This window comes from Daphnia pulicaria, chromosome 7, assembly GCF_021234035.1.
Source record: "Daphnia pulicaria isolate SC F1-1A chromosome 7, SC_F0-13Bv2, whole genome shotgun sequence".
NCBI lineage: Eukaryota > Metazoa > Arthropoda > Branchiopoda > Diplostraca > Daphniidae > Daphnia > Daphnia pulicaria.
Window position 1 is genome coordinate 15174017 of NC_060919.1, and position 24787 is coordinate 15198803.

Consider the following 24787-nt stretch of genomic DNA (forward strand, 5'->3'; position numbering starts at 1 on the left):
ACCAACAGCATTACTCCACATGTTGAGATAAATTTCCTGATGTTCAAGAAAGTGTCATGAAGGCTTATTGTAACTTATAGCTTGGTGATAGGTGGTATTGATGCTTACTTTTATCATATGGGTGATGAATTTAGTATGGCATTTGACTTTCATTAAGCAGATCTGGTACATGTGCATACACATGGCAGGTTATTCACTTCACACACTTCATGTATCTGAAACTCTAAGTAGCAATCGGACAAGGGAATTTTCTGTGTTATTTACAAATAGACATCAATCTACTAATGAGAGATTAAACTGTACCTATCTTTTAGCTGGGTTGCCTTCTAAACTGAAATAAGAACATCCATAATAACAAACATGCTGTTGTATGGTATGCCATCAAAATTGCAAGATTCAGAAAAGATCCTATGGTTTTAGAGCAAGGATACCTATGTTATAAGAAACTCTGAATTATAATGATCTGTAAGTAATGGGGAAATACCTTATCTCGGCACATTTGTTTTCCACTACATGTGGGCTTCAAACATGAGTTTTTTGCTTTTGACTACATGAGGGTCTAATGGATGGAAAATGATAGAGTGGACTTGTTGTCTTGTTGGAATGACTGACAGTATGCATCTAGAATTAGGAGAAATTAGTTGGAACAGTATAAAAATAAGGAAACTAGGTCAAGATGCACACGGCACACGGAAAAGAACACATCACCGACAAGTTAGAGACGAAATCACTCGAATTTACCTATGAATTTGTTGGTAATTTTACGAAGAAAGGATAGTAGCTTAACTTTTGACAGCAAACCGCCATTCCATAGCTGACACAATCAACACGCCATCTATTTGACACGTTTCAAAACTCAATATTAGGCTTTTGAAGGACTGATCTTAAGATAATCACAAAACATGAAAAGTCCATATTTGTTTGCTGTAACCTAGCATTCAATCCTTAGAAATGTACAAAGAACAAAGCTCACTTGCTACTTTTATGCAAATTTTCCGACCACGCTGATTTACGAATTTTACGATATTGAAAGTTTAAACAAAAACTGAACTTGTACAAAAATAAAAAAATCTAAAACGTCGGCACATTTTCAAATTTAAAATGTAGGATGAAAGATGCTAGAAAATAGAATACCAATTCAGAAGACATAAACGATTCCATCATTCCACGTCACGTGTTCACGAATCACGACCACGAGACGAATGAAACAGACAACAGCTAAAACGAGATTGGCGGCTTTTTCAAAAATCAAAATGATACTTTCAAATTCAAATAGTTCAAGCAAGGGGTTCGTCCTGATATAAATGAATGCGGAAAAGCATTTTTAAAGTGTCGACGAGTTAGAGGACAACAAATAAGCAATCTAGCATTTACTAGTAAAACTGCTCGACGTAATCGCTGAAAAACATGACCGGAAAATCGAATCGAAGTTGTTTTTCAATAATTCACCATTTACGAAGAAGAGAGCTGAGAAGGAATTATCACAGGCAGATCCCTTCCGAATCGAAGCAGACGGCAAAAATGAGAATTCCACAAAGCGGTCTTTAAAAAAAATGGTTTGCGTTTTCTCATTGTTCAGATGCCGGGTTGGTTATATGGGCCTACCAAAAGAATGCTGTTTTCGTAGAATTAGTGCTGGACGCGTAACAATTTAAAAATATTTGAAAACAACTGAGTAAAAACAATTACAAAGTAAAATTTCAGTACGAGACAAAAGTGAATAAAAATATCTGAAACAGATTATGCAAAGGTAAGCTTTCTAGCGTTAGAAAGAAGAAACGTTTTAAATAGCATCTCTCTCTTAAATCGCATATCTCTCCATACCCATGTCAAACGTTTATTGACAGATTTTAGTGTGGGATGACAAATCAATCTCATGTGACAAAGGTGTGATGCTAACGTCGAAACGTTCTTGAACGTCATTTAAAACTTTAACGTCCTTTTCATCAGTTACAAATGTGATTCCCAAACCCTATTTAACAATCAAATTAAAATAGTGAAAAGACAATCAGAGGAAAATGAGCTTACTTGAGTTCCAAAACGACCAGCGTAAGCGACACGATCCAGGTACCTGTCTGAGTTTTCAGGCATGTCGTAGTTGAAAACGATATTGACAAGTTCAATGGTCATGCCACGACCGACTCAATGTGTAGCTACCAAAATTAGCTGATAATAAAAAAAGAGAAATAGAAAATGAAAACTAAAATACAAGTGATTTTCATCTAAACTAGTATACCCCTTTTTGGAGTCGTTGAACTGTTGGTAGCGCGACAGACGTTCTGCCTCAGTCATGCTTAAGTGAATGGCGATGGCAGGCAAGTTTTGCTCGCCTAGCGACTCGCAGAGCGCCATGAAACGCACAATGGATCTCACGAAGATAACGACCTATCCGTGGGAAATGGTGAATCATTTGCGGCAACACTCGAATACAATAAGTTCAGCTAACCTGGTTAAACTCAAGTACGCCGAGTAGTTCGAATAATTTTCCGTTCTTCTCGTCGTCCTTTAGTTTGACGTAGTGCTGCTGGAGACCGCGAAGAGTGAGTTTGGACTCGTCGTCGTCAACGTCCACTTCGGTTGGCTGCATCCAAGATCAAATTTTGTTAAACACAAGAGGCGCTACATGCAAGGTTGTTTGGAGAATTGGGGAGGAATAAGAGCAAAAATCAACCCTCGGCTCCCTCCAGCAAAATGTTTTAGATGCTCATGTGGTGGTCGTGTTGCTTTATTGACCGGAGTGTGAAAGGGCTTATTACATCTTGCATAAAGTCATAAACTTTTGGCAGACAGGACGGATCTCCTTGCTCAGCGTGGCGCTGAACATCATCACTTGTTTTTCACGAGGTGTGTTGCTGAAAATCTCCTGTACATCTCGAAGCATGTCTTGATGAAAAAATATGAATTAATACTACATTTCAAGCTGATTAAATAACACATTAGTGAAACGCTTTACATGTATCTTGAAGCATTTTGTCGCATTCGTCGAGAACAAAGTGCTTAAGTGTGCAGAGGTTTAGTCTCTTCGTGCGGAGCAACGTTGTTAAACGACCAGGGGTTCCAACCACAATGTGAGGGCAATTTGTTTTCAAAGCTTCCTCATCTTTGCGAATATTCACACCACCAACGAATACACCAACCTAAAATAATTTCAATTCAAGTAATATTTAACAGAATTCATGTACTTTTTAACAAGTTCTTTACCTTGGTAGTCATGTGCTTGGACAAACATTCATATGCATTGTAGATCTGGATAGCTAGCTCTCGAGAATGGCAAACAACATAAACCTGGTTTTCCACCGTCTTCAATTATTGGAGAGTTGCCAATACAAAAACAGTAGTCTTACCCGTTCCAGATTTGGCTCGACACAACACATCCATTCCCAAAACAGCCTGAGGAAGACACTCACGCTGAACTGTAAGACATTAAAGAGTTGAGTTAGATTTCTAAGAAGAATATCTTAACCCAAAAACAAACATATAACAAGTCTGGAGCTCAAGAACAAATTGCCATCAAGTAAAAAGTCAAGTCAAGCAAGTGAGTTCTCTCTTTCTCTAGCTCAAGACCACATGTCGGCACGGTACAGAAATATGCCCCAGGTTAGAGCATTTAGCATTACTACTATAATTTTATGTTAAAGATTGTTGAAAAAAAAAAAGAAATTGCTAGTAATGAACAATGCAAGGGTACTTGTAAAAATGAAATAAAAAACAGTACCTTCAGAAAGATGTTCAAAGCCACAGTCAACGATAGCTATCAAAATTTCCGGCTTGAACTCAATATCTTGAAAACCAGAGCTATGAATGGATATGCCTTTAACTTCCTCCTTTGATGGAGCATCTCCACTTCCTTCAGTGGCTACTTGTTCCGTCGCCTCCTCATCTTCGTAAACCAAAGGATCTTTATTGTCTGCCATGCTTGAAATAATGGGATCATGGCAGGATGACGGATTCCCATGAGTAACTTCGTCCAAAAGTAAAAACAAAAATCGTTTCTGCCACTCTGCGTCTGCGACCACGAGACGAATGAAGCAGACGACATCACGACAGATAAAACGAGATTTCAAAAAGCAGTACGGAAATCCTCTACTAGGTGGCTGAGTGCCTAGAAAAATAAGATTTAGCGGTTTTTTTAGAAATCAAAATGATCAAATTCGTACAGTACAGTTCAAGGAAGGGGTTTGTCCTGCGATAAATGGATGCGGGAAAGCATTTTTACCATGTGTTGACCAATAAAGTGATGATGACAGAATTGTGTTGGCACCACCATCAATAAATAAATCAGAATAAATGGGAATTAACACAACAAAAATAAGATTTGATTTGTATACTCTGGACGTCGTCTTTAATTCATGGATATCCAGCATGAGGTCGCACCTACTTGGCCACTTCTGGATGGCTCAATCAAGAACAAAGAGTTAACTACGCAATTTTAATCGTGTGATTACATATGATAACGTCGATAAGGTATTCCAGGATATTCAGAAGATAGAATAAGTCAAGTGATGAGGAAAAAAACTATTGGTGGAAATCTATTTTCAAACTTTATTAGTGGGTAGTAGGACTACAACAGACAAAAAATGGAAATTTGGCACTGTCCTTTGGGCATAATCCCTACATGAGAGGAATGAAAGACAATGTGACATAGTTTACGAAGCTTCACGACCGATCACAAGGGAAATTTAAGGGAACAAAATAAGACAAAGTCTCCAACACCAAGATTAATTTTACTAATAATAACTCGAATAATAATCGATGAGTAATTGCCAATTGTTTTTTTTAGCTTGCCTTTCCCAACACTCTGCATTACTCTTCGATATTTCATCACACCGATCGATCAAGATATCTTTAAGAGGGTTTTGAGTATTCATGAAAATATCAATTCCTTTCTCGGTCACATTGTCGCATAACATAACGACTAACTTTTCAAGATTATTGAATTTTTGAATTCTAGCGACCTTTTGGAGAATATCGTCGTCGAGCGTAGAACATCTACCAATCGTTATTTCCACTAATAAAGGCGAAGACAACAACAAGATCAAGTGTTCGCGCGGTATACCACTACCAAAAAGTCTCAACTTTTCCAGTTGCTTTAATACTTGAGGTTCAGTCGGTTCAGTCTTAACCCATTCTTCAACAAGTTTGGCGGTGAAATAGTTCAAATTATCGATAAGGTCAAGGGAGTGAAGGTTTGGGCAAAGCTGTGTGATTACCAGAATATTGACATCACGCAAAAAAGCCAGAGAAAGTTTCTTCAGTGATGAATTCCCAAAGGCTTTTAAAATTGGAGTCACACCGCCACCAAACGTGACCTTACCAATAGAAGGGTAATCTCCACTCATTTTAAAATTACGGAGATTTTTAAGAGACAACAAATCAAGCAAATCACTGTCTGTCAGTCCTAAGTAGCTTTTGATTTCCACCTCGGTCACAGACGGGCACAGAGACACAACAAATCCCAGAGTTTTAGGTATGTAGACGTCATAAAAAGCGGTAGCGATTTCTAAAGATATCAGAGAATACTTTGGAATCTCCAAATTTTGGTTCAAGAAACACTCTGTGTGAATTCTCGCAAAGGTTTGAACAGTAGCCATATCCCAGACTTGAAGACTATGAAAGTGTTCTAAGATCAACTGCACTCCTACGGAAGTTATTAACGTACCACTCGAACGCAACTTTATAAGAGATTTGTGCAGCCCCAATCCATCAACTCCACTTCCTAGATTTTGCTTTGCACCAGTACACAATCCTTTAACCCCAATATCTGTGATTTTCTTGCATTCATAAAAATGTAGTGCTCTACGAAAGAAACGATAATTATTTTTTTTTACAAATTTGGCATCAAACAAACTTGTTACCTCAAATGTGTGCAGCAAGTTCCTATTACTTCCAAGCTGCTGTCATCTACTTCAGAATGTGAAATGTCCAGAACTTGTAATTTCGAAAGCTTAGGAATGAAAGAAGTAAAGAATTCATCACTAATAGCAATTGAGGGATGGATAGCCAGATGTTTTAAGTTCTGAAATAGAAAAAGTGTCGTGTTTTGATTTGAAAGGAAGTGTAAATGTAAAATTTCTTACTACACATCTCATTGAATTATCAAGCTCAATTGATAAAACATCTGCACTGCCCAAACATTTCAGATTCAAGGTCTCCAAATGAGGAACAGCCAGTAAACCAAGAAATCTTTTCAAACATCCTTTGGTTCCAAGACCACTGATGATTTCCTCCAGTAACTTGTTAGCTGTTACAAAATACGACAATATAAAAATTCTAATGGATAGATCAGTAAAAGTTGCCAACTTACGCAACTGATCAAAATCACTGGTTGGTTTCTCACACAACAGAGCCATGTTGTTTACGACAAAATCAAGGCATGTTTTGTATAGTGACTTCACTCCAATCAATTGTGGCATCTTGGATTTGAATGATCTGTTATAATAAGATAATCTCTATAAAGTTTTAATTAATACATGATTAGAAACCATAGGTAACTTACCAGTTTTCAAGGATAACACATGTGCAACGAAATTGCCACCTTCACTGTTTGTAATGAAATAGTCCGAGATAGTCAACTTGGACGTCGAAATAACTTTAACGTTTTAAATTAGTGTCCCAGTGAATTGTAGAGAGATCTCAAGATTAAGATATTTAATAACGACTGGATGTGTGGCTTATTAACGAACATATAATTCTCAAATTTTCGCCTTTCTTTATTAGCAATTCAGAATGGGAGTTCTGAGAGAGCGGAACCACGCGTGTACGAAGCAGACGACTGAATTTGATTTGACAAAGTAATTTGAAATTTCTCAACCAGGTGCCTCTGATCAAGAAAACAAATTACGCGGCTTTTTCAAAAGCCATGAGCATCATTTTGGCATTCTAAAAACCATTTCATGTTTAAATGTTTTCCAATGAAAGAAATTAGACTTTTAAATAATGGAATGAAAATGCAGTTAACATTTTTGGTTAGGTTTTTGTGTATTTCGGCTAATTGGATAATAGGCCGGTTGATTTTCAGGCACTTTGATTAGTTAGTGGGACAGGCGTTAAGGAGGACGTTGTTGAGCCGGGCCATGTCGGTCCAGTCCTTGATCTCGCCGCGGATCACCACGTTGCGGCAACATGGTCTCCACGTACGTACGGGCATGTCCGTACTCGCAGCGCCCCTTGCGGCTCCAGTTCTAGAAATTCAATCGACACCATCGTCAAATTTCAATTTGAAATCAAATTAAAAAATAAACATAAATGGGACTGGACGTACCGGGCAGGCCGCCAAGAGCGGATTGCGGGTCTTGGCCTCCTTGACGTGTCCGTTGCTGGAGAATCCGTACTGCTCGTCCTGGTGGTCCACCTTGCGCGTGAGGGCGTTCTCGACGTAGTTGGCCTTGACCGAGTGCCAACGGTTGTCGCACAGCTGATACGGAGACGCGAAGCTCTGGCTGACGGAAAAAGTTCGATTGTCACCCATGTCCACGGCGAAAACAATCTAGAAAAAATTAAAAAATCAAATTATTTATTCAATTTTTTTAAATTGGATTCAAATTTTCATTTTTTAAAAATTTAACTAACTCGGGCTATTACAGGCATGACTAATACAGGCATTAGCTAAATGATACAAGGTGAAAGCGGTGAAACAAAGAAATCTCTCTAGTGGAATTAACAAATTGGCTTGAGTAAATTATTATACCACATTGAGTAGATCACATCACAGGCACATGGAGCTTTTGGTGGTATCTAGAAAGGTGTTCATCCAGAGCTTTTAGAAACGGTATATAAATCCACAGATTTATGGGTAAAGACCTAAAATTACAAGACATTAGTCTCGGTAAGTATCCATGCCTAATGCCAAGGCCAACAGTAACACCAGACATCAGTATGTATAGAAGGTGAACCATTAAAGACCAACATGTACAAATATGTGCAGGGCCAGAGATCTAGTTGCCGAAAAAAGTTGCAGCTGCCCTCAGCCCTTTCACTCTACTGACAGCCGCTTCTTTTTTACCTGTCGAAAAAAGTGTTAACAAGGTCTCGTCGTAATAAAATAACCATATAAAAAATATAGGCGATTTCTTTGGTCGAACTTTCTCCTTCGAGTATTCGACTGGGGAGCATTGTTCACGTGGTCTGTCAAGTCCTTAAGAATTTTATACGACGGGCCATTATCATTTGTACGACACGAACAAATTCAACTCGCATATGGTCAGCAAAAACGATAAGATCTCTGCTGGTCAGCTTTAGTCACGAACGCCTATTAAACAATGAACGACGAGATCTTATTCACACGTGTTGAGTCACTACAACAAAGCAGCAGACGATCCTTGGAAAATGTAAAATGGCCGACACTTGAAACTCGCAACATTGCCCAACAAATTTGAAATCTAAAGTAGCACTTTCTGAAGATCTGAATACATTTTATTATTGTTATTTGTTTGTTACGCCTCCTGAATTTAGGATTAGTGAAATTTCTCCAAACTCTTTTAATTGAAGAGCAGTAAACTTACCATAACCATTGAAAAAATCCGGACGCAATATTTTTTTTTAAGAAATAAACTATTGCGCAAAGCACCATGCGCAAAGCGCAAAGCGCAAAGCGCAAACGACTTGTTTAAATCTTTCATAAATACTTTCAGAAACATTTGACAAACGATTCTATTTCTCTAGATAACACATTACTGAATGAATTAAAGAAGAGAGAGAGTGAGGTTATGGCGGAATTGTTAAACATTAGAGCCAAGAGGAAACGAGTTGAAAGTCTTCAAAATAAACTCTTCGTTCAACACCCGTCAAAAAACGTCGTTCCAAGTCATCAGTCATCACTGGCATGTGACACCTCTTTCTCCATTGACAAAGAAAGTCCGAACTTTGGAAATAAGCGGAATAATACGTCAACTGTGCTGTTGCTGTCGCCGGACTACTTGAAAAATCCACGATAGTTTGGGGGGGTCGTTAACTTCGTGTCACAGTGTTCAGTTAACACTTGATGTTACTGTTAGTTGTTATAATACGCCTTCCGAATTTGGGCATCAGTAATCTTTCCATGAACATTGTAAAAATCAGGACACATTTTTGTTTGTTTTTTATATCTGACATTACTGTATGTAGTAAATAATAATGATCATGATAATAGAAAATACAAACACTCACGTTACGTTATGTCCAAAATACACACACGGCACACATCGTCGTCAACACATCATCAGCCTCTCAGCAGCCCTTCAAAGAGTTTGGTGTTGTTCACCACACGAGAACCAAATCAAGAAATTAAACAAAAACAAGAGACATTACAGAATGTGTCGACACATATGGGACAGGAAAAGTAACTTGTTTTCTGTTATATGAGGAAAGGAGAAGACAGAAACGGACAGCTTTTTTTTCTTATTTGGATAGCGAGAGAGTAGGAAAGATATAGAATTTTCTTAAGATCTGAAATTGTTTCTTTAAAATAAAGAAAAAAGCAAAGAAAAACAAGCACATACGTAAACCGGTACTACATACATTCTCGTAAATTCGGAGGTGGGAAAAGAAAAGATTGAAGACAAATAATTTTTGAATATATCCAAACAAACAAACACGGTCCAGAGAAAGAAATTAATCCAAGGTAGTAGAAAATAAACAAAGTGATGAGTGTTGAAGGAAATTAAGATGACAGACACATGTAGATCATTTTTTTTTTAGTAAAGAATTATAATCGGGGAAAATAAAATTGATTGTAAACATATGAGAAAAGAATAAAGAGGGAAATGGAAAAAAAAATGACTTTTTTCTTTGTGTGTGTGTGTGTAGCTATGTGTGAAAAATGAAATATAATAAGCTGCTGGCCTGCGAAAAAAAATTTCCAGAAAAACGAAACAAACAAATTATTATGTACAACCCCAGAAATGTAGTACATGTTCAAAAACTAAGATAAAGAATTTGTTTTTCGATATTTCCTCTCTCGTCTGGTGTGTGTGTGTGTTTACCACCCCAATCTCTTCAACCCCCAGAACAAACAAACAAAAATATGTGATGGTGTGACGAAATGTGCAACAAAGAAAAAATAATCCATTCCGGATACAAGTAACACACACACGCAGACAGACCAAATATTGTTTTGGTTTTTTATCGCCCCATTCTTCATCTTTTAAAAGAAATCAAACATGAGGGGGGAAAAACAAAAAGGACAAACAACAGAGTTTGATAATAGCTGCTTCAACTAGTTTTAAACTACATGTTGTAGGCGACGTAGATGGGGTCGAGCTGATCGGCCAGGAAACCGTCCCTTAGATGCATGCGCTGCTTTTCTCCGCGCGAGTTGATGGGCACGACGCCCGGATCCACCACCACCACGACGCCGACAATCAGCTGATGCTCCTCCAGGACGGAGGACGTCACCAGCGGAACGAGGTCCAACGCTTCAGATTCCGTCCCTTCCAGCTCGACAACGACGACCAACAAGTTGGTCCATGTGAACACGGCACTGAAATTGGAATAAAATTAGTCAAATAATAGGAAAACCAATTTGATAAAATTTGCAACTGACCATTCGGCAATCTTCTGGTGGCATCGCATCACCGTATTTTCAATGTCGATCGGATGGTAGCGCATTCCACGCAACACGACAGTCTCTTCCAGGGCTCCGACGACAAAAACGGCATCGTGAAGTTCTGAAAATCAATCGCAAAATTATTATTAAATAATTGCTTAATTTAAACATAACAACTTATTTTTTTTACCTCCATCTGATTGGACGCTTTCGGTCCTCCTGAGGAAGCCCAGGTAGCCCGTCCTTGCATAAGCTTCACCAGTGGTGCCGGTGACGAGTCGAGAGTTGAAATGGTCGACGGAAGCGGCTCCGGCTCCGGCCGGATCATCTCCGTACAGGGTAAAATAACCGGAAGCGTTGTGAGGAGCTTGAACCCAAATTTCGCCCAGGTGAGAATCGCCGCACTGGCCTTTGGTGTCCGGATTGGCGATGATGACTTTCACACCGGGAAGCAATTTGCCCGACTCGGTCAAACACAAACTGTGAGGAGCTCCGCGTTCCACCAGCGTCACTCTGTCGTTCCTCAAAGCTCTCAGATCAACGTACACGGTGGATGGATCAGGGCTGGATGCTCCCTGGGAAACATAAAATCAAACGCATTTACATTTTTTTTAAAATTCGAACCGGAATTCCGGAATAATGAAATATTATACCTGTAGACAGATGGCGACATTAATGCGACATCCGAAACTGGTGGAGACGGCCCTGGGTGACAGACCCAATCCGGAAAAGAGTTTTGAAAAGCTCGTGGATAAATGGACTCTGGGCCGTTCTTCGGCTACGACGACGCAGGTGCGAACGCAAGCCAAATTCAGGCCGCGCTGCTTGAGCAGTCCGACGGAAGTGGCCAATCCTTTGGTGCACAACTCCATCACGCCTAAAGTGTGTGTCAAGCGAAATAAATTAATTTTAAAACCTTTCAAATGAAATAAAACGGGAAACGTTTTTAAAGTTTACCATAGGAGCAGAAAGTGTCTCGGACTTTGTATTGGCTGACGATGGATAGCCAGACGGCCGGATTGACTTCCACTTCCGACGGTGGGATTAATATCGAATGATGACCAGAATAGACGCTGGACAAGCACCACAGAGAGAAGCCAAGTCCGCAGTAAGGGTCGAGACACAGGGCCACGTGCCTGGACGGGTAAAGCTCGCAGGCCTGCTTCATGGATCGACAGAGGGCCGTTGTGGCCGCGTGAGACATTTTGATGCCGGCCAGCATGCCCGTCGTCGAGACGCTAAAGTCCAGGTAGGCCAACATCTCGGCGGTGGGGGCCCGGTAGAAACTGCTCAACTTCTTCTTGGCCATGTCGTCCGTGTCCAGGGTGGGAGGCCAGGCCCGTACGTCCATCACGCTGCCGGCCTCTTTTGATTTGAGCAACTTGATGACGTTGGCGTTGGATAAGATGACCGAGGCCTTGCTGACGTCCACGATCATGCGGACCGTCGGCAAAGTCGTCGGGAGATTTTGCGGATGAGGTGGGCGGATGGTGACTGGAACGGCTCCGACGTAGAGGCAGCCGTAAAAGGCGCAGACCAGATCCAATCCGGGCGGATAGATGAGAGCCACGTGATCGCCGCTGTTGATCCGGCCGCGCTCCACCAGAGTGCAGGCCACTCTCTCGGCCCTTTTGTGGAGCTGGGCGCACGACAGCGTTCCAGTCGGCGTGCCTTTGGCTCCCAGCAGAGTGAACAGGACGTGGTCGGACGTCCGCTGGGCCCGCCACTGCAGGATCTCTGAGATGTAGCGGTACTTGTTGGCAGGATTGGCCTCGTCGTCACCGAAACGAAGTTCGCGGCCCTGGGCGGCCGCCAAACGATTACCCTGGACAATATTGCCCACCATGACTGATGCTGGACCGATATCTAAAAATTCAAACCAAAAAATAAAAATTGAAAAGAAAATGATTGAATCAAGTCAACTATTTGAAAATAAAAACAAAACTACAAACTAGCGTTAGGATCCAGGAGCCGAGTAACTAAATAAAAGGGTCTACTTAATAATTGGGTGATGGTGGGTGGGGGGGACTAGCGAAAGTCATTGATAATTTGCGTGTGATGGCCTTGTAGAATTTATAGCAAATTGTTCAGAGTGTGTAACACATGTAGGTGATTGCGTATGTTGTACTCGGAACTCTACTCTGAGACGTCTAAAAATACCCAGAATATTGGAGTAGATGGGCTGTTGTTGTTGGCGATGTTGTTGGTAGTGGTAGAGTCGATCGTCCAATAACTCACTGTCGGCCATCAGCATCAGAAGGTCTTGCTCTCGAGACGGAGGACGAGAGAGGGAGAAACCGGGCGGAGGTGGTAGTAGAATTGATGTTAGTGGGGTAGTAGTGATCGGTTCGGGAGTCGACGTTAAAATTCGGTCTGTATTCATATATATTTACAGTAGGTACTTGCTGTGTTGTTATTTTCTCAAATGACCGGATTAATTTAGTTTATTTCCGACTTTTACCGTTTCATTCCTTAACTCAGTGGCCCTGAATTAATTTCATTCAAACTACTTTGTCACTTTCCTCCCTTGAAAGGAATTGTTATTGTTTTTTTTTAACCCAAACCCGGTCAGAATTAAATTATCAAACCGGAATTCCATCGCAATTTCAATTGCAAATCAATTTCGAATTTTTTGTTTTTCTTTACCTTGATGGACTTCGCGAGGCTTCGGCAAATTTGTGACGCAAGTGTGTGGACACATCAGAACGTTGGCCGGATGAAGGGAACCTTCCATGAAGCGGCGCCGAGTCTCAGACAGGTGAATTCCGCCAAGGGGAGTTTTCGGAAGCGAATTGGGTGGAACGAGGGCAAGACAGTAGATGCCAACTTGGTGGATCGAGTCGACAGCCTGGAGGACTCGCGACATCCATTGAAAACTCTGTAAATGGAAAAAAAAAAATTTTATTCCGGAATTCCGGCCGGAAGTAAAAAAAAATTTTAATACCTCTTCTTCGGAACAATCGGGTCTCTGCTCGGCAATGACGCAAATCCGCTCGTCCCTCAGTACCCGGATGCTGAAAACGGCGATCCGGCCTCGGTAGATGAACTTCATGGGCTCGACGGCAAGGACAGTGGCGATGATGTCATCCGTGTTGTGTTTGCGTCCGGTGACGGTCATGAGGCCGTCACGTGAGCCGCAAACAAAGACCAAGCCACCGGGACCGAGAAAGCCCAGCAATCCGCTGCGGATGAATTCCGTTTCGGCGCTCATGGCGTCGCCGGATGGCAAGAGCGGCTGGACCCTGAAGGTGGCGTTCGACATGCCCTTCAATCCCCAATAATGAGCTCCGCCGGAAGCGCTGCCGACGCAAATCTCGCCCACTTCGTCCGTCTTGCAGAGGTAAGGCGGCCCTTCCATCTTGACCACGACCATGGCGGCACCGGGCATGACGTGCCCGCAATCCTGGAGCGTCAGTGACGTCAACGAATTCTCCTGGTCGACGCGAACCACTCCGAAACTCAATCCCTGCATGGACAGGATGCCCCGACCAGTGGCGTTGGCTCCCGAGCGTCCGGGCCGCCGGAAGGAGACGGTGAGGACTTCACTGGATGCGGCGCAGGGGCAGACGGCGTCAGCCCTGAGTCCTTTGCTCTGAAAAACGGCCATAAACTGGTCGCAAGACGACAGGGACCAAGGATTGGCTCCGTCGGCCACCAGGAGCATCCGCAACGAGGACAAGTTGATGTCGCGGTGATCCCGAGTGGCCAGCAGACCCCAGTGGAGGTCCCTCGACTTAACGACGGCCAAACTGGCCTTGTACTTGGTGATCATTTGCATCCACGAGGCCGGATTGGTTTTCATCAGAGCGTAGGGGATGAAAATGCTGTGCATGCCGTTGAGCATGGCCGTCAGGACAGCGTGCCAGAGACCTACTTCCCTCTGCGCGCCAACACCCCCAAAATTGGTAAAAATTTAAAATTACAACTGGTTTCAATTCCATATTAACAATTTGATCGAACCTTAAAATCCAGGACGCAAACGACCACTTCGCCCTCGGTGTAGGAGCATGCGGCTGTTAAAGCTCGGCAGTGGGACAACATGGCCGACCGGGTGATGGTGACTCCCATCACCGATCCTTCCTTATCGGTTTTATACTGAGAAAGAGAAAAACAAAATGAGACAAATTAGCATATTCCATCCATTTTGATGATTGTGTTGTTATATAAGGGGGGGAGGAGCTGGTTTGAAAATAATAATGGCCCGGCTACTAGTACCTCAATGTAGGCGGGCGTATCGTCCTGTAGTTTGGGTGGCGGCTGCCAATCTTTGGGTGGTTTGATGAGGTTGTCGGTGACGCACCAGTGCAATTTGGGCCATCCCTTGAAAGCGATGACTTCGCCACTGGAGGCCGTTTTTGGCAGGCCCTTGAGGCAAATGTCGGACGTCAGGGCCACCTGGACGCCACACGAGCCCAGCAGGAAGCCGATCTGCTGCGATCCAGCGTCGCGTCTCGTCAGTGGCACTTCGATGGGAACGGGCACGACTCCGGCGTGCAGACAGCCGTAAAAAGCGCAAATGAAACCGATGGCGTCGCTGTTGGGGTAGACCAGAGCGACCCGATCGCCAGGTTTGACGCTCGAGCTGCCCAGCAGCTCGGCCGTCCCGCTTCCAACCACCCCACCGCCGCCATGTTTGCTCAACTTGTTCAGCAGAGCGTAGGCGATCTTGTAAGAGCGGCTCTGCAATTTGCCTGGGAAAAATAAATAGAAAAGTCAATAACTCGGAGTCAAGAAAAAAATGAGATGGATGACGACAGGGGTCCAGGGAGACAAGTTGTGGATGGGGGCCTCCATCTTCACACTGTTGAGTTCCAGTCAGCTGTCATCAGGGTTCCCCCTTTGACTAATGGGCTTTAATATTGCACACACAAACACACACTCCAGCCTTTGAGCTTTCTCCATGATGATGGATGAGTGCCCCCAGCATTTTGAGTCGTGGCCCGTCTAGGGGAGGAAAAGAAGAAGGTATACCGTAAGTCAAAGTGGTGAACATTTTGCCGTTGGGGTCGAGGACGGTGGCGGCGGCAGCTTTGTAGCTCGACGAGCCATAACGCTGGATGGCCGCTTCCAGTGACCTTGGCAGACCCGACGGGATGATGAGTTGATCGCCAAGGGCCGGCGTCATGGGACCGCCTTCTGGTTTAGGAGCGTTCGGATCTTTGGGATTGGCCGCCAGTTCCAGTTCGATGTCGTCATCTTCGTAAAATTCCGGCAGCGGGCGACGCTTGGGCCGTTTCAGCGTGTTGAGGAGCTGCTGGATCTTGGCCGAGACCTTCCAGCGGCCGTTGAGGCTGTTGAGCGTGCCCGTCGTCGAGTCGTCCAGCGAGGTGGAGGAAGTGCCGGCCTGGGGCACTTGGGTCTGCATCGGATGTCCGCCCACGCCCGTCGTCGACGCGTTGGATGACTGAGTGGCCGCCGAGCCTCCGATGATTCCGTAGCGGCCCAGACGATCGGCCGCAGCTGCCGTGGCCGTTCGCCGGATTTGATTCGTGTTGTTGGTCACATCCGGCGGTTGAGCATCTGTATAGAATAATTTTGACATGTGCAAATTGCAGATGTAACTGGGCAGACGCAACGCAATTAAAACTTACATGGATGAAATCCCGCCATGGCATCGGCCAAATCGTTGAGGTCGCCCTGCTGGCCCATGCCGCGATGCTGGCCAGGCTGTACCCTGCGTCGTTGGAGGTCGTTGCTGTCGTTGCTGCTGTTCTCCCAGTCGTCGTCCAGGTTGGTGGATGAAACCAGCGGCGGAGGTGCTGCCGGTCTTCCGGGCGGAGGCATCATCCACGAATTGGACGTCGTAGGCGTCCCGCCATTACCCACCCGGTTCAACATGGCGTGCTGCAGTCCAGTTTCCCTGGGCGGCAGCTGAGGTGGTGGCGGAGACACAGGCAGAGCCGGAAGAGGTCTGCCCTGCTGGATGGAAAGCGGAGGCGTCACGTTGCGAGTCGATCCAGCGCTGTGGCTACTCCCCGCGTCCGACACTTGGTGCTGCAGCGGAGAATGCTGGGAAACCGGCGGTTGCCCCATCACATGCATCCTATTAAGATTTAAAAAAACGAAATTTCAACATTTAATTTTCAAAAAAGGACAAAAACATTTCGAAAGTGGGTCACAATCAATTTCAAATTGTTGGCCTGGATTTTTTTTATTTTTATATTGGCTGGATCTAATCCAGAACACCAGATACTTTTACTACACACACTCTCTCCGTGGGGTTTCACGAATTGATAAATAAAATTTCCAGTGCCGTACCGTAATGGTAACGGGACGCACGCCAATAAACGACCCGTGAAAAACCATTTCTTTCGATTATCTGAAAATTGGATTTTTCTCTTTTCTCGACTCGCATCCGTCCCTCCTTCAATGGGAGCTCGGACGTCTATAAAAGAGCCCCAAATTCTCCCGACTCGGTAAGTGGAGATGGGAGGACAATAACACGAGAGAAAGTTCAACACGAACGGCGAAAAAAGAAATCCACAGCTGCACGAAATCAAATTCTTGTAAACGAACCAGCACCACTCACTTCCAGGACTCCTTACCAACTTTTTTGGAGTTTAACTTTTGTTTTACGATCTTGATAGATTGACTTTGATAGGCTCATCAAAACGCCTAGCGGGGGTAGGAGAGGTGGATGAAATGATGGTACCTGTGGGTTCGTTCGGGTGTGCCGACGATTCCGCCCGATCCACTCGAGGCGACTGATTGTTGTTGTTGTTGTTGTTGTCGTGGAGGTGGTGGTCGATGGTGACAATCGTCGTCGTCGTCGTCGTCGTCCACCTCTTCATCGTCGTCGTCGACTTCGCTGCTACTCCCGCCGCTGCTGCTGCCATCTAGCGATCCTCTGGGCTGCTGGACGCTCCCGTGCTGCTGCTGTTGTTGTTGAGAAGGATGTTGTTGTTGTTGGGAGACGGCCATCTGTTGTTGTTGCTGGTCGGGAGCGATGACGGTCGACGTTCGTTTGCTCGGCATCGGCATCGAAGGTTTCGGACGACTCTGCATGGCCGCCAGCACTTGCTGGACGGCTTCTTGGCGGACCTCTGAATGGTAGCGACTCTCGTGTCGAGTGGCCTTCCGGTGGGCTCTCCTCCTCTCCCGCGATCCACCACCGCCACCACCGTCAGCCGAATGACTCGACTCGACCATTCCAGCTCCTCCTTCATCCGGGAGGCTACCAACAGGTCCAGCTTTATTGGGGCTGTTTAGTTGTTGTTGAATTCCTTAAATCAGATTTTTAAAAAAGTAAAATCGTTAAAATTCGTTTTAAAAAATTGAAATTGGTCAAAACTGGAATTTTCCTAACTCAAACTGAGTGGTCACGAACTCCGTTCCAGTCTCGTCTATAAAATTCCATAATAAACACACACACGACTCTACTGCACATTGACGCATATAAGACATCCTGGTCAGAGAGTGAGTGTGTGTGCTGTGCAGAAACTGATTTCTTTCTTATTTTGGTCAGACCATTACGAACCTGATCGTTAAATTAAAACTGGGAAGAACAAGATTCCCTTTTCTGCAGAAAAAAAAGCCAAAGATCGTTAGAGTGAGCGGGAACCTTTTGGTTCGTCCAAACAAAAACTTCAGGGCCGTCGCCGCCACCGCCAATGAAAAAGAAGAAGAAGAAAACTTTTTTTTTGCCTTTTGTCTCCGGCGTGAAAGTGATTGCCCCGAAAACAGGCAATCACGTCAGTCAGGAACCGAAACAGACAAGAGCCCTTGATCGGTCCAAATTCGGTCCTGGGCAAATATCCTTCCGTGTTTTGTTTCTTTCTTTTTTCGCCAAAAAATAAGAAAATAAAAAAAACATGACTGGCTTTTCAACATCTCGAAGGTTCTCTCATTCACAAATAAATAACTGGTTAAGAAAAGAAATAAAGCTTGATGTTATTGTAAAGGTTGCGACCTTGTCGTTTCTTTATATGGGCCCAACTGAACGAACGAACGAATGAGAGAGAAAAAGGCGCAAAAATAAAAAGGAGCTGCGGGAATGCACACACGGCAGCTTTCTAAAAATGAGCGAATCAAATCGGGGCTGTCATCATCATCTATACTTTTTTTCAGGAGGGCCTTTTAAGCTTTTAAATGTCACGAAGATCATCGTCGTTTTCTTTCATGATGAGACGGTACCAACCGTCACGCTTCAAACTCCCGAGCAAAAGAAAAACCCCAAAAGGTTAAGCACTCGTTCACTCGCAGTCAAGAACAAGAGTATAGAGAGACTTGACTCTTGAGCACCGAGCGGAAAAAATCGTAAAATTATCAAAAAAACTTCTTTTTTTTTCGGGAGTCAAAACTTTCCCTTACCGTCCCGGTTCTTTTTATTTTTTTGAAGGATTTTTAAAAAATTTCTGTTCGGGTATTTGATGGGATTATTTTTGATTATTCGGACAACCGAGACACACAGCACAATACAGTCGGCATCTTCAATTCAATTAAGGTTCTTATATGTTATTTCTGATGGTTGGAAACTTACCAGCAGCGGTGGATGAAACGGACGACGACGTTGGTGGTTTGGGCAGGTAAGGAGCCAGGAGCCGGGACCGTTTCTTTTCGTATCCTTTTTGCGTAATATCTCCTGTACGTGAGAGAAAGAAGAAAAAGAAATGAGTAAAATAATCAAAATATCCGAACCGACACACAACACAATTCCCAAACCAAACAAACCCGAAGAAAAAACGATAGAAATAACGGGCGATTTTGATGAATAAAACATTATCGAAAAATTGCATAAACATCATCTTTCTTTCTTCTTCATCTCTACGATCCCGTGAAATGTTGTTTCTCCTCTTTCACTACTCCAAGGCTTCAAACGAAACAACTTGAAAGAGAGAAAGAACATTGCCTAAATAGGAAGCCGTAGGCATTAGCATGGTAACGACCATAGCCATCACTCACCCAGCACAGATAAGCCAAACAACAACAACAACACAAGTTTTCCCAGCACATCGACATGGGCGGGGCCATTTTCTTCTATTTCTCTTCTCCGCTGTGAATATTTTCCCTTTGCATTTTGTGTAAAAGATCCTCGCCCTCGATACAAGCCAATTGGAAAAAGGGGGCCACCAAATGGCTTTATATTGAATATACATATCTCTCTCCGTGTGTGTACACTTTCTAAGCTAATCATCGCAACAGCCATTTGTCGAGACGCAAATTGAAATTGCCGCCATGTTTTTGGGTAATTCAAATCCACTCTTTTCATATTCTTCTTCTTCATCCAAGAAGAAGCTTTCAAGAAGAAACACGTGTTTAAGAATCCTGGCCAAACACGAGCAGAGTGGGTCAATGGGGCTCACACCTTAACATGCGAGCAAAGAAATGATTTTGTCGGCGGGTTTTTGGGAGAGAAAAAAAACTATCGACAGGAAACGAAGATCTTTTGGGCCGTTCAAATACATTTGACCAAAAAGAACTGTTGACCTAAATACAAGGGAAATACTGACACAAAGCCCGTCGTCGTCATTAACACGCAAGAGTTAATTAGCATCAATGGAAAGAAGAAGCGGCGCCGCCACCTATTTTTAAAGAAAAGAAAATGAAGCCCAAAAAATAAATTCATCAAAGACAATTGGACTGGACACACACAATCCACAGGGAGCTCCTTCTTCTTTTTCGATTGTTTCGTTTTGTAATTTTTTTCCTCTTTCTGAAATGTTGACGTCATTTACTACTAAACCACCAAATAGTAGAGAAATCTTGTTGTAATTCCAACCAATTTTTTGAATTAAAACCGCCGAGCTGAGTCGCAATCAAAGGAACGGGAGGAAAACTGCTTGAAATGATTTCGCGGTCGACCGAGTCCTCGACACCAAATAAAAATAATCAAAGAATTTATAAAATTCTTCTCTCTCACTCGACACAAAACCCAGAAAGCGTTTTGTGTCGAGAGAGAATGTGAACCAACGGGAACGCTATGACGATCACGACGATATTATTAGAGAAAGTTTCGTTTTAGCTGGATGCGAATTTTTTTTTCGGCCCCCCCTTCTCCATCTCACTTAGAATACACTGGACGATCCGCCGGAAGGCAGCGTCGAAATATTATACCAAAGAAACTTTCACGAATCTTCCAAACAAAAAATAAAAATAACCGCGTACAACAAAAAGAAGAAAATGGAAACCCAGGAGCGATGGTTGGTCCAGGGTATACCCCCCCTACATATATCTATCGGTCTTTTAGAGCTGTGGCAAATGAAGCGTGTCACGGCACTTTTGCGGGTTGGGAGGGTCTTGGTAGGCAAGTAGTTAGTGGGGTGGAAGGAAAAGTTGGGTACCACTGCTGGATCGTGATGAAGATGGTGAGAGCGGAGGAGGAGGTGGTGGCGGATTGATTCGTCTGAGCTGTTTCTTGCCGTCGGCCCGCAATTTAGACGAGCGGATCCAAGGCTGTTGGTCGGCCACCAAAATGGCCGACTCGTTGAGCGTGATTGTCGCCGCTGAAGAGCGACGTCGCTCGGGAGGGATGAAAATGAGCGGGTCCCACATGGGCGGAGGCAGAGGGCCACTGCGACGAGGCTGGCCACGATCCACCAGAACTTGATACAAATCAGATTCCCAGCCGTTGTCGTCATCCTCTTCATTAGATACGGCCGTCGGTGGCGTCGATTTGGTTTCCGGCGGATCGCAGACGATCTTGAGCGACGCTGTCCGCGGTTTGGCTTCTTCCACCGGAGTGAAAGATGTTGGCAGCGGTAGGTATGTCCAATCAGATACCAATTTAGCGCCGCTCAGAGCTGATTGACTGCCCAGCTGTGAGCCTTTGCTACTGCCAAGCTTCTTGCTGCCGGAGCTACTGTTCCGGCTGCTCTTTTTACGGCCGGATCGGTGGCGACTACTCCGACGCTTCCGCTCTGATCGTCTCAATTGAGACTGGCGTCGCTTCACCCGGAATCCAGCCACCGGCTGCTCAATTTTCTTGACGAATTTCGTCTTTTTGGACGGATTCTTGTTGTTGCTGTTGTTGTTGTTATTGTTGTTGCTGTTGTTGGATGTGGTCGTCATGACGGATGAAGATTTGGCTGGTTCACTGGCCGGAGCGTAAATGAGCAAATCAGAAGATTCCGTTCCGGCCAGATGGAATGGAGAATCTCTGGGGAATGTGGCCCCGTCCGGATTACCGCGACGTATCGATCCGGCGTCGTTACGGTGGACGATATTGAGATCTGTCTTGGATTTCTCCTTCATCATCCGGTTGAAATGGCGGATGGCACCGCCGGAATGAGCCGCCGAGTTGACCGAGAGGGAAGCCGTGCTCGAAACGGATCGACTCCGCGGGCGGATGATTTGCTGAAACAAAGATTTAGTGGATGAAAGAGGTTTTTTGATTGGATGCGATGGCGGAGGGACTAAAGGCCCCGAGGGAACTGGCGGAGTGGGACTGGGTGAGCGGGAAAAGATTTTACGGAAGGCCGTCATTCCGGGCGTCGTGGGACGTTGAAGCGGAGGAGGCGGAACGGGTTTCGAACTGTTGGCATTGACACTGGGACGGTGTAGAAGCCACTCGTCTGTCCGCTGACCCTGTCCTCCTCCGCTGGATCCGTTTGATTGATGTCCTCCGTTAGTCGTAGCGGAATTGGACACGGAATCTTTGACCCGCTGGAAGAATTCCTTCATCTTCTTGCCCGACGATTTCACTTCCGCTTCCGTCACGCTCTGCTGCTTCTCCTGCCGGTGGTGATGGATTCGGTGCGGATGAATACTGTCGAGACTCCGGCTAGGAACCAATCGGTGTCTGTTGTTGGGAACGACCGTGTCCCTGCGGATGGTTGGATGCCGGAATTCCTCTTTGCTCAATTCCGAATGTTTACTGCCGACACTTTTCTTCTTCCCGCTGGAATGGCTGGACGGAGGTGGTGGCGGATGCGATTGTTGAGGCGGAGGGGCAAGATCAGGCCGGGCAGAGAGCTGACGACCGACTGGCGTCCGAGGTTGTTGCGGATATCTCACCTGGAACCACGGATCGTAGCCGACGACAGCGGTCCGCCCATTCCGGCCGTAAGCCACGGCCACAGGATGCGGAGGTGCCACATAAGAAACTGGAACAACGTTGTAAGAAAGTTGCATCCGCATTCGACCGGAATGTTGCGGATGCAGGGCATAAGCAGTCAACCTGCTCAGCGATCCGGATCGTGTAGATCCGCCGGAAGAGTGTCCATGCTGCTGCTGGTATCTACTCTGTCTAGCACTGCCCGAAGGTGGAATACCGTCCGTCTGGCCGCCACTAGATCCATTGACTAATCTCCTCAGTTGATCCAACATTTTCCTATCCAGCACACTCACACACTCACACAACTTTCAAAACTTCCTTCAACAATTCACAATTTGTCTTGCCATGTCCAAAAGGCATCGAGCGAAAACAATGGCTAAGAAAAGAATGCGGATGAATTAAGCACCTATCCAGCCATCAGCATCTTATCCATCCGAATGGAGAGACACGCACACGAAATCACGGGGGGAAAAGGAGGTATGTGTGTCATGCGAATAAGAAGAAAAAAGGCCCAAACAAGAGAACGATTCAAAGATTCATGGACAGCGAAGATGGTGGGTAGCCAGTTGAAGAGATGACGTGGTTTCCTCCCCGACAGCTGCACCTTTTCTTCTTGTAGCGGAGAGTTGGACACGGGCCAAGAATTGGCACACAGACGGCCAAAGCTGCTCAACAGCTCAGCTTCTTCTTCTCTTGGACAAACGGCAAGCAGAGATTTATACGGCAAGGTCGTTTCATTGCCCTCTACTCTGCACCGGGCGATGCAATTAACATAAGCTGGGTGGTGTAGCCAGCAAGTTTTGCTTTTTCGTTCGGATGGGACTTTTTGGTGTTATTGATGCTCACGACACGATTCTCTTCTCCCGATGACGGATGAGGCTGGAGGAGGCGCACACACAAAAAGGAAAGTCACGAAATAAAGTCCTTGGGAGGAACTAAAAAAAACGTGAAAAAGAAAGGAGAGTCTCGAATGCACACACCTGCGCAGGTGGAAGGTCGGGCACCGACTGAACGCTCCAGCCACACGACTATACACTTGACTATACTATACCCGCTGGCGAGCCGATGAATACTATACAAGCGATTTCGGTTGTGTAACTTTCTCGCAATTGTGACGATGATTCCCAGTTCCCGGAGCAGCAGCAGCAGCTCAGGGACGATGATGGACACGGTCGGCCCATTTGTCAAACTGTGCCTCATATTTTTGTAGAGCAAACACACCCCAAAAAAGGGAGAAATAAAAAGGTCTAAAAGGAAGAAAAATGTACATGCAGAAGAAGCCTATAGCTCACTGTTGAATAAATAAAGAGATGGCCACCTGGAAGACCCTAAAAGCAGCAGCAGCATACAAAAACTGATCCGTCTCTACTGATATATAGAGAGAATACACACAGATGCCCGCCCCAGGGCAAATTTGTTCATCCCGCGCAGAAAACACACACACACACACGTCCAGCTCCATAACTTTCAATTTTCAACATGCAGCCAAGTGTGTCCCATATGATTCATTTGTGTTACCACTCTGTAATATGTGTGGGGGAGCGGTCAGAATGTCTCTTCTCTCACCGGAATGATAATAAGAAATGTGGACACAGGTTCAAACCACCACGCAAAAGGTGTGGCTGTGAGTCATCCTCTTTGTGCACCACTGCACACGCTCAAGATCCCACCAAAAGGTTCACGAGAACCTAAACATGAATGAAACTTGATGCATCACACATTACCCTGGCTGCGAAACTGAATCATTAGGTCTAACGGGGTGCACCTGCGAGCTGGAAACTCTTGACCGATAGTTGGGATAAAAATGTAAAGAGTAGTTTTGTATATTTACCTTCTGATAGTTCCAGCTCAAGTTCTGCCAGCCGGATTTTGACGTCGTCGGGCACTTTAAAACTTTCCAATGGGTTACATGGCACTCTGGAATCGGCCATTCTTCTTCTTCTTTTGATACAGTTCCTGAGAGAAGGATCTCACTAGGGGCGGGTCGTTTCAGCCCGCGATTCCTCATGCAAGAAGATGTTTCGATTGTGTTTGGTGTGGGTTGGAAACTGAGGACGAAATCCTTCACAAAGCCTCAAATAAAACGCATCGATGAGGTATAACTCAAACCCCGGAAGGCGAGAATGTCAACACACACAAGCCACCCACACAACATACACAGACTCTTTGGTCTGTTAACAAATCCGTGACAGAGTGCACGCCATGTTGTTTCAATTCTTTCTCCGCCGCTAGATGACACCATCTACTAAATGAATTTCGATTAATCACTTTCG

The 24787-nt window shown here is 44.6% G+C and overlaps 2 protein-coding genes, 2 long non-coding RNA genes and 1 pseudogene across 8 annotated transcripts; all 5 read right to left on the reverse strand.

The window, feature by feature from the left end:
• Positions 1-9: 9 nt before the first annotated feature.
• Positions 10-601, reverse strand: LOC124350905. The gene is made up of 4 exons (XR_006921264.1): positions 485-601; positions 304-408; positions 109-223; positions 10-36 (listed from the first exon to the last, which is right to left on the reverse strand). It is a non-coding gene; the product is annotated as an uncharacterized LOC124350905 (long non-coding RNA).
• Positions 602-968: 367 nt separating this feature from the next.
• On the reverse strand, positions 969-4236 carry LOC124350832 (annotated as a pseudogene).
• Positions 4237-4528: 292 nt separating this feature from the next.
• Positions 4529-6826, reverse strand: LOC124350631. The gene is made up of 5 exons (XM_046801422.1): positions 6497-6826; positions 6305-6429; positions 6078-6241; positions 5856-6016; positions 4529-5796 (listed from the first exon to the last, which is right to left on the reverse strand). Exons 2-5 carry the CDS (start codon positions 6411-6413, stop codon positions 4728-4730), a joined length of 1503 nt encoding a protein of 500 aa, XP_046657378.1. The 5' UTR covers positions 6414-6429; positions 6497-6826; the 3' UTR covers positions 4529-4727.
• A 133-nt stretch (positions 6827-6959) lies between these two features.
• Positions 6960-8371, reverse strand: LOC124351092. 3 transcript variants are annotated; one of them, XR_006921373.1, is made up of 4 exons: positions 7913-8371; positions 7688-7800; positions 7262-7486; positions 6960-7181 (listed from the first exon to the last, which is right to left on the reverse strand). It is a non-coding gene; the product is annotated as an uncharacterized LOC124351092 (long non-coding RNA). The 3 variants fall into 3 exon arrangements; XR_006921372.1 differs by having other exon boundaries at positions 7907-8371; XR_006921371.1 differs by having other exon boundaries at positions 7870-8371.
• A 989-nt stretch (positions 8372-9360) lies between these two features.
• Positions 9361-24736, reverse strand: LOC124349252 (disco-interacting protein 2 homolog A-like). 3 transcript variants are annotated; one of them, XM_046799712.1, is made up of 15 exons: positions 20803-23532; positions 19002-19103; positions 17175-17745; positions 16114-16565; positions 15494-16042; positions 14738-15213; positions 14483-14617; positions 13467-14402; positions 13169-13400; positions 12683-12895; positions 11480-12388; positions 11176-11399; positions 10713-11097; positions 10520-10643; positions 9361-10456 (listed from the first exon to the last, which is right to left on the reverse strand). In XM_046799712.1, the coding sequence occupies exons 1-15, from the start codon at positions 22784-22786 to the stop codon at positions 10204-10206; spliced, it is 7545 nt and encodes a 2514-aa protein (XP_046655668.1). In that variant the 5' UTR covers positions 22787-23532; the 3' UTR covers positions 9361-10203. The 3 variants fall into 3 exon arrangements, with proteins under 3 accessions (XP_046655668.1, XP_046655670.1, XP_046655669.1); XM_046799714.1 differs by lacking the exons at positions 12683-12895; positions 20803-23532 and adding an exon at positions 24346-24736; XM_046799713.1 differs by lacking the exon at positions 12683-12895 and having other exon boundaries at positions 20803-23531.
• Positions 24737-24787: the final 51 nt, after the last annotated feature.